The 9,784-nt window shown below is 33.3% G+C and overlaps 1 protein-coding gene across 1 annotated transcript in view; it reads right to left on the bottom strand.

Moving 5' to 3' along the window:
* The window catches only part of LOC108367411 (prolactin-releasing peptide receptor-like), a 17,063-nt gene extending 12,680 nt beyond the window's left edge, over positions 1 to 4,383 (bottom strand). Inside the window, exon 1 of the mRNA XM_017622017.1 lies at positions 4,323 to 4,383. Within this exon, the coding sequence (XP_017477506.1) occupies positions 4,323 to 4,383 (61 nt within the window). The remainder of the gene's footprint in view (positions 1 to 4,322) is intronic.
* Positions 4,384 to 9,784: the final 5,401 nt, after the last annotated feature.

The following is a 9,784-nucleotide window of genomic DNA, read 5'->3' as shown; positions in this document are numbered from 1 at the left end:
GTCCTTTCTTAACTTCTCCACCAGGCCTCTCCTATATCCGTTATTTTCCGCAATGGCATATATTGTATCCAGTTCCTTCTTGTAGCATTCTTCTGTTAGAGGGGTCCTTTCAAGCCTCGTTATTAGTTGTTTAAATGCTGCATTTTTGTGTTGCTGTGGGTGGTTTGAGCTATTGTGTATAATTGTGTCTGTGGCTGTTGGTTTTCTGTATATTTCGAACTCTATCTTGTTCGTGGTATCGTTTATTTTAATTGTTAAATCCAGATAGTTAATCTTTCTTTCCTCTTCCGTTTCCATGGTGAACGAGAACGAAAACCAAGTTGATCACGTTGTAAAAGACGGGATAATTGTGCTTCAAGCGTAATTTACGTGCATTCGACAGCTTAATTGCAGCAAAGGTGCGTGGTGTGCCTCTGTGTGTTAAGGAAAGTAGCCAAAAACTGAAAGGGTCCGCTGCAACGCGAGTTAGTAATTTGACTGGCTGATGGTAACTGGGAACGAACTGATACCGAACAAGTAAGAGCAGCGCTCTCTTCGGCTATGCCGAAGGCTCATACCTTTCGTGAACATCTGAAAATTTTACTTTAACAGATTACTGCATTTGAAAAAAATTACATATTCACAGCAAACATAGATAGAGGAGATACATAAATACACAGTATACAGTAATCCAGATAGCCAAAACAAAAAATGTAAATATGCTTATTTGACATTTTGTTTGAATGTATTCGTTGATATTTTTTCATAGTTGTCATTTTCGTTAACCCAAACGAAATCCAATTTAAATATTTTCTTATAGTGAAAAATATTTTCAAGTCACATAAAATAAAATAACGAGAAAAACAAAATTCCAAGCAAATCAAGCGTGAAGCGTAAGCGATTATAACCGGATGCAGTTCCTACATAAGTCAAACCGTGTTCCGAATACAACTTTGAGTGAGTAATGGTGGGCTGACTTTTTAAAATGGTCCCATCGATTAGGCGGTAAAACAAATATCACTTAGCTTAAGGTAGAACTCTCTAATTTTCATATTCGCGAAATTTGTATGTATTTGTTCAGCCACTTATTCACATTTGAAAGAGGATAATGCATGAATTAATGCAAGTAAAGACGGTTTATGCATATAAGTAAGCGCGTTTGTTAACCGTATAAAATGTATGTGCATACATATATACCAAAATATTTAGAATGACGAGATGAACTAGTTCAGCCCTCTCTGTTTGTAAACACGCTAACTCGAACAAAATTTAGATATTTTAACGAAAGTCGGTGTCGAAGTTGCCTTTGGTATAAGTTAGGTTAGTGTTAAACTTTGGCGAAATCTGCCAATAACCACGCCCACTTCCCACGTAGTAATCAAAAATCTTTTTGTTTTATGAATATTTTTTTACGAATTTTGCTGTTCAAATTTACATGTCAAATATATCAACAAACATTTGTGGGTACTTTTGCATCAGTCGCTGCTTATGGGTTAATGACAAATAAATCCTATACATTCACAATATTTCACGTATTAATTTTCAAATAAGCATATTGTCAATGGCTGGTTTACTGTATACTGTGCATAAATATATAAAAAATTATATCTAAACAATCAGAGGTATGGAAGATATACCTTATATAGCACCAATCTAAGTGATTTTCACTGCTGTGTGATCGGTATGTAAACCGATAATACAATTTAGTGGGGTTAGCTTCCTACATAAAGGAGATATATCGCAAAAACTGGTATCTGAACAATCAGTGGTGTAAGAGATAAAGCTGAAACGGCATAGATTTTGAAGATTTTCTCAGTAGACTTTGTATTATTATTTATAAAATAGCTTACGAAATTTATCAGTTTTAGCTGTCCATATAAAGGAGTTTTACAGTAAAACCCCATATCTGAACAATCAGTTGTATGGAGGCTATAAATAGTTTATCGTGACCCGATATTTGTTAATTTTACTGTAAACTTTCTGTTGATAATGAGTGATAATAGTGCGAAATTTTATATTTCTAGCTGCATAAATGGAGGAGTTATAATGAAAAATCTTATATCTGAACAATCAGTACATATATATGTACATAGTATAAAGAAAAGTCGAGATTCTTTGTACGCGGAATCTCGAAAACTACTGAACGGATTTTGACGAGATTTTCTCCAATATACTATGTATCGATGGGAGAGTGACCTTTTTCATTTAGAATTTTAATAGGGTTGCCACCTGTCTAAAAAACTATAAGATCCGCACCGTTCGCTGCATTACAAAAGTTGAGGGGATGGGCCTCTAGAAAAGCACAAATGTTTTATTTTTTTTGAATGGGGTTGCCACCTGTTGCTACAATTACTATATACAATCATAATAAGCGTAGCCATCAGTTCTGCGCCGTCTCAGTCAAACGTAAAGCCTTGGCTTCTAGATGTGCAATAATGGAATATTTTTCTGAGTAGGGTTGCCACCTAATAAAAAGTAAAAAGATTTTCGCCGCTCGTTGGATTACAAAATGAGATATCAAACTAAATGGCCTTCGGATGTACAAAAACTTTTATTTTTTTAGTAGGGTTGCCACCTATTTAAAAATTGCTATCTTCTATACATAGTTTAAAAGAAAGGCAAGATTCTTTGAACACGCTAATCTCACTAAACGAGATTTTTTAAGTATAATCTGTATCGATAGGAATATCATCTTTAGTAGCTTAAATTACTATAGGATTGCCACTTGTCTAAAATATTATTATATCCGCACTGTTCGTTGGATTACAAGAAATGAGGTGTCAAATAAGGGGGCTCGGCATTTAGGATATCCAATAATGGATTACATTTTGAGTAGGGTTGCCACTTTTTAAAAATTAAAAATAAAAGATCTTCACCGCTTGTTGGGCCAAAAACTGAGGTACCCAGTGAACGGATATGGTCTCTGCATGTGAAATAAATTTTTATTTTTTGTTTAGGAGGGGTTACCACCTATTTAAAAATTATATATGTATAATACGCGAGGGCATTTTTTGTTAATGACTTAAGATTTGCACAGTTCATTCAATTTAAAAAATAAAAATTAGGTGTCAAATGAAAAGGCTTGGACTTTAGATTTGCAGTAAGGTTTTATTTTTCGAAGGGGGTTGCAGCCTGGGCGAAAAATTAAAAAAATGTGGGCTATTCGTTAGATTACAAGAGATGATCTCCTCGTCAGACTTCTTCAACCGCGGTCACTGAAATATGAACCAGCGACCGCGAATCACAAAGCCAATGGTCTACCCACTGAGCTAACTTCGCCACTTAAACTTTTGTTGCTTTTATCCACTTTTTTCATATATAAAATCCAACTACAATCAAGATCAGCAATAACTTCGACCAAAATGTAATTATTGTTGTCAAGCTGAATACAATTTTTGAGTAGAATATGTAAATTAATAATGTTTAAACTAATTTGAAAATTAATTAATTTTAACTTAAATAAAGTTTCACTGAATCTGCAAATAGCTTCAATTAATTTGAATAAAGTTTCGCCTAATATGAAAAGGATTTAATTTAATTTTAAAATGCTATAATAAAACATCAAATAGAGCGGCACACACGCTTACTTTTGTTTCTCAATATGCACTTAACCAACAATAGATTAAATTGACGCATTAAATAACCACATTTCTGCCAAAAGCAAAATAGCATAGAGTGCAATTATTTCTTTATACAAAAAACTGGTGTTAAATGTTCCTGTTTAAAAACAAAAAATAATAATAATAAATTGTTTAGCGTATCTCTTTTTTTCGTATGTGCAGCTGTGCAACTTACCACAGAAACTCATTTGTAGGTATGCATTAATAAAATTATATAATAAATCAAATTGCCTTATTTGCAAATATGAGCAAATAAGGCAAGAAATCATTGAATTTACCAATCGATTACGCAAAAGTGACAAATCGCAGTGTAGTATTTCCCAGAAATATGTGGAGAATTTCTTCCTCCACAATGCCATATTTAATCAATTGATTTGACGTAGTCAGAGTTTTTAGTTTTTAGTAATAAATTTACATATGTTTTTCTTAATTTTTTTTAAGGGCATTTATGAAAAATTATAATCATTCCATACGTCATTAGCCTTCTCATTACTTATAAGCCACTTGTCATTATTCACTAGTCATTAGTCATTAGTTATAAGTTAGTCATAAGTCATTAGTCATCACTCATTCCCCACTCCCTTTTATAAAATCCTGGCTACACCACTGCGTACAGGCTAATAAGATACCAGTTCTGTTGCTAAACCAAATGCGTATAGCCTTCTAAAAAAAAAAATTAACTTGACATATTTGTTATACGAACATAGAAATACTTGCACTTACCAAACTCCTCCTCTTCGAGCACATCATCTTCTGGTATATGCACAACGGGAAACTCATCCATATTTAAGTATTTTAATGCGAAACTTCCTCAATAAAACGATTTCAATATTTAATCCTCACAGAGAATGAAAAAACGCACATGAATCGTGATTTAACCCCGTTTTTGCAATTTTCACATATCTGGAAAGCAATGAATGGAAAATGGTAAGTATAATGCATGAATGAATGAAAATAAGGTAATAAGTACTATATATGTATGTATATATATCGCTGATGGTACATATGTATGTGCATTAGGGTGGTCCAAAAACAGTTAAGTCGGAATTGTAATGCTCTTTAGGAGAAGACTTTCATAATTAATACCCAATTGTTTATTTAACCATTTTTTAATAAGTAACGATTTGATGAAATGCCGAAAACACAGGTTCCTCTATGTGTTCTTTATTTTAAGGGACACTTCTTTATTACCCCTCCTAATATCTTTTCTTTGTTCAGTAATCTTTTTGGACAACTATAAAGCACAAATAATTGCTAGTACTGTTAGAAGTATTATTGAACGAAACATACATGCATACATATGATTATTATAGAATATGTCAAAATTTAATATCAGTATATTCCTATGAAAATTAAGATTTTTTGAAAAGTTCTATTTGATTCAGAGTCTTTCACCGAAATGACATATGGTAACGAATGTTGATTTTAAGACATGCTGAGAGATCATTTAAAAGTAGTAAGAGGAGTGCGGAAACCTTAAAGAGTATTTGAAAAAACAAACTGAATTTTAAAGGCCGTTTTCTAGACTGCCTGTTAAAGATAACCGTTGCGTTGACTAGCTGGCGAATTTTTCGCTCACCTACTTATAACAGGCAATCGATGTAAAGTCGGTAAAGCATATCGGTCATCAATTTTTAGCAGGCAATCGTGAAAACTGCCGTAAGGACCAGTTTCTCAATATCTGGTTAACACTAATTCGCAGTTAAGCATCGTTGCCAACTTTACCGACACAGCGTTATAAGCAAGGAACGGATTTTATGGAAATTGCCTTTTTTTCTGCTGAAGAGATAGAGTATATTCGATTAAGAATGTCCACATTTTAGCTTTCCCTGATTCCATATATACACATTTGAAGTTGCCCTTTTTTGCCTTTTTTAAGATATTTGCCTTTTTTTTGCCTTTTTTAAGATATTTGCCTTTTTTTGCCTTTTTTAAGATATTTGCGTTTTTTTGCCTTTTCTACCTTTAAAAAAATTATTATAGCATTTACAATTTTTTTTAAGATAAAAAAGTATACACATTGCCCATGCGGCTTATAGAAGCGCAGAGACCTCTTGCCAAATTGGTGTTGGAAAAATTCAAAGCCGTTTTCTCAGCTAACGTAGGCTTCGAGACAATAAGGGGTGTGGATAAAATTGTAAAGGGCGAGGAAAACGCCCTTATTCCTGATAATATGAACGTTTCAAACGTTCCATATTTAAATTGGGCTCCACTTGTATCAACTTACGTCGAGCGCACATTTAGTACATTCAAGGCTTTTCTTCGCGAAAATCGAATGAAAATGCTGCCAGAAAACTTCAAAATGCATCTTGTGGTTCAATGTTACTACAACTATACAGATTAAAGTTTTATGAGTTAGAAACTCGAAAGGATAAAATAGTCAAAGATTCAAAGTACAAATTTTTCATACAATGAAACTAGTTCATAGTTTTTCTCTTTTTACTTGTAATATAAGCATTTCTAAAATAAATATATTTTTTGATTGTCCTACCTTTTTCGCTATTTTGTTTTGCCTTTTTTTGCCTTTTTTGCAATACCTAGAGCCTTTTCCTGCCTTTTTCGCTATTTTATTTTGCCTTTTCCAGCCTATTTCGTTATTTTATTTTGCCTTTTTTATAGGTTTTTAGGTCCTAAAAATCCGTTCCCTGGTTATAAGCATGGCCTCAGTAACGTCGATAACGATAATTGAGCGGAGATTAGTGTTAACAAGACATTGAGAATATGGCCCTAAGTCAAATAAGCCAAAAAATATATACACTGCTACTCAGCCGAATAAACTCCATATAACTTTAAACCAGAGCTTCGGAGCAAAGATTTTTTCAGCGCTCCGCTCTAGCTCCGCTCCTGTATTTAATTTCGCTCCCGCTCCCAATAAAAACTTTGTTTCTATTACTTAGTACATATCGAGTCCTAACGGCCAAAAAATTAGCTGACATTTATTTTATTTATTTTTTTATGCATAGATATGTACATATGTACAGGTAGTTACTTACATGATCCCCGTACATTTTGTCTTGTAGNGAGTCCTAACGGCCAAAAAATTAGCTGACATTTATTTTATTTATTTTTTTTATGCATAGATATGTACATATGTACAGGTAGTTACTTACATGATCCCCGTACATTTTGTCTTGTAAATGAAATGGCGGATATTAACCCAACCAGCAAAAAATCCGAAAATGGATCCGAAAAAAGGAAAAAAGTGGATGAAATATGGAATTTTTTCCGTTTGCCGGTTCCATTTTCGGACACTTTGACGATCTGTTTTTCCGCCAAAGTGTGTGGCAGAAATGTACATATGTATGTACAGACAAGAACCGAAAATTGTTACGAAACATACATATACGTTTTTGACTGTTTTTTTTTTTTTTGTAATTTTTTCTTCCCTTCTGCACTTCACAGATGATTTTTCATGGTTCGAAACAAATAAGGAAGCGCAAACTACTTAAATATACATGCTTAAAGCTTGAACAAAACAAAATACAATTATTGCTTTCAAATAACATCACCTTTTTCCAACGTTTTCCAAATACGAAAATTAATGAAAATTGTCTTTCCTGAATGCTGGGTATTGTGTTATGAACAGTATTGCCAATTAAAAGCAGAATGACAATTTATTTAACACGCTTGTGTTCAGTGGCACAAAAATTATTAAGTAAATTAAATTTTCTTTAAGGAGCTAAGGAGCAAATGAATTTTTGCAGCTTTTTGCCCCAGCTCCGCTCCAGCCAAAATCCTCTTAGCTCCTTGCTCCTTTACTCCGCTCCGCTTTTGTTTGAGGTATAACTTCAAATATTGAAGAAAAAGTTGGTTGTTCTAAATTGATAAGATAAATTAAATATTTGAATATGGCTGTCAAAAGAAAGAGGTTTCAGAAGGCTCACAGCCGAACAAGCATTTGGGCAACGTTGCTACCTGTTTGAAAATTTTTATTTAATGTAATTAATAAGATAAACAAGTTTAGGAAAGTTTACTGCCGGAAATATTTTTAAGGGAGGTTGCCACATGTTTGAAAAATTTTATTCATTTCAATTGATAAAATAAATGAAATAGTACAATTCTGGTGTTAAGAAAGAAAGAAAGAAATTTTACTGCCGGAAAATATTTTTGAAGCGGTTGCCTATTTGAAAAACTCAATTTAGTTAAATTGATAAGATAAGGTAAATATTGAATTAGTACACTTTTGAAGAAAGTACGCCGTATGTAGACACAGATTATACGATTATAAATTATAAATTTCTAGGAGAAAGCCGAGTAAGTAGCTACTTTCTAAATTTTTTCGAAAATATACGCATTTATAAAAAATAAAGAAACCTTCAAAAATCGAAAATTTGTTTTAAAATCTCCCTTCATATTTATATATAAGTACTTTTAAAGCGCAACGAATCACGCCGGGTATTTGCTAGTAGTTCACAAAATAAAACTTTAAACTCTCTTGGGTATACGTTTTGTTATCTTTCTGTTATGCTCTTAAATTTTATAAGCTCTTTAGAAAGTAAGAGTTGCAAAAAAGACACCGCTAGACGAACTACGCTACAATTTCATAATGGTACAAGGGCTGCCAACTTGGCTCAAACCGTGCCATTTTTTCCCTATTTTTTACATCAAATGGCACTTAATTTTTCAACTTGGCACAAAGTGCCAAAATGGCACTTTTGTAAAACAATATTTCAATACATTTCTAAACTAAAATTTTGAATAGTGTATACAACTGGTTTATCTTACTTTGGCATTGGTCTTTTGTTTTACNTAAAATTTTGAATAGTGTATACAACTGGTTTATCTTACTTTGGCATTGGTATTTTGTTTTAGGGATGTGTTTCTAATCTTAATGCTGAATGGGAAGAATTAAAAAGAATGTCACCTTTGTGCCACTTTTGTTTATCTATTTGGCACATTTTAGCACTTTTTTATTCTCAATATGGGACTTCAAAGCTAAGTACAGTTGGCAGCACTGAATGGTAGATCGTATTTTATTTTTATGGGGGATTCTATAATTTTGTAGAAAGTTATAGCTAGTTTCGATAACCTATTTGCAAAAAAAAACATCGATAAATTGTCGTAGAATCATTCTTTTGAAATAGAAAGACATATATAATATAATTAATGATTTTATATTGTTTGACAAAAAAAAATTTAGTAAAGATAGTTGATTTGTGGCAACCACAGCATATCCTTTTGAATCGCTGTTTTTGATAAACGGTTAATTAATAAACTGTATACAAATACAAAAGACACATGATAAGAAAAGCGCACGACCATTCCAACACAAATAATTCAAACGGCAATCGCGTAATTCCTTTGGTGTTCTTCCACAAAATTGTATACTATATATGAGCCTACATACCTATGTACATACATACATATGTATATGCATACTTAATTAATCAAATCAATGTGGCAGCAGAGTGGCATAGAAGCTATGTGCTTGCCAATTGATTTGGAATCACCCGTAATCATAAGAAGCCAAATAAATACACGTATTCCACATATGTACAGAATGTATGTATGAATAACCGCTTCTGCATGTAAGATGAAACATGCACATTTAGCTGATTAAAATTCTCTTCATACTTACGTATGTCTGAATGAGTCTTTGATTTGTTTACAAATATGTAGGCATGCCCCGTTCACAGATAAATAAATGGTTAAACAAAAACCAAATAAATTAATTGCTAAACTTTAGTGACTAGCTCGTCCTTTACAGATCTTGTGTACCTATGTATTAGGGTGTCTGTTATATACAGGGTAGGCAAAAACTCGGAGTTCGAGCGAGCGAGCGAGGAAACTCCTACTCAATACCTCGCAGGCAACGAGGCGCTCGCAGCTCGTACTCGTAGCAACAATGAGGCGAGGCACGAGAAGTTTGTCTTGCTCGGCAAACGAGCGAGCGCTGCTTTTTTCCTCGCGCTCCTATTAAACGAGCGAGGCTGTTGTGCGTTGCCTCGCTCGCGGTGCGAGGCGAGTAGCTATTTGCTTACTCGCTCTGCTAGGTNTAGCAGTTATGCTGTATACCTGATGAATGAAATATAATCCTTGGTGAAAAATTTATTTGTGGCCTGTTGTTGAAGGACATATGTATATATGTATGTAACTACATTAGACCGTTCGTTAAAATTAAAATTTGGTTTGCCGTCGGAAAAAGATGTGTTTTGGTCTAAAAATAAGCTGTGCAAAATTTTATT

The sequence above is a fragment of the Rhagoletis zephyria genome, unplaced genomic scaffold (assembly GCF_001687245.7).
Source record: "Rhagoletis zephyria isolate East Lansing unplaced genomic scaffold, Rhagoletis_zephyria_1.1 Rzeph_scaffold_02669, whole genome shotgun sequence".
NCBI lineage: Eukaryota > Metazoa > Arthropoda > Insecta > Diptera > Tephritidae > Rhagoletis > Rhagoletis zephyria.
This window is presented reverse-complemented; position numbering and strand designations above follow the sequence as displayed.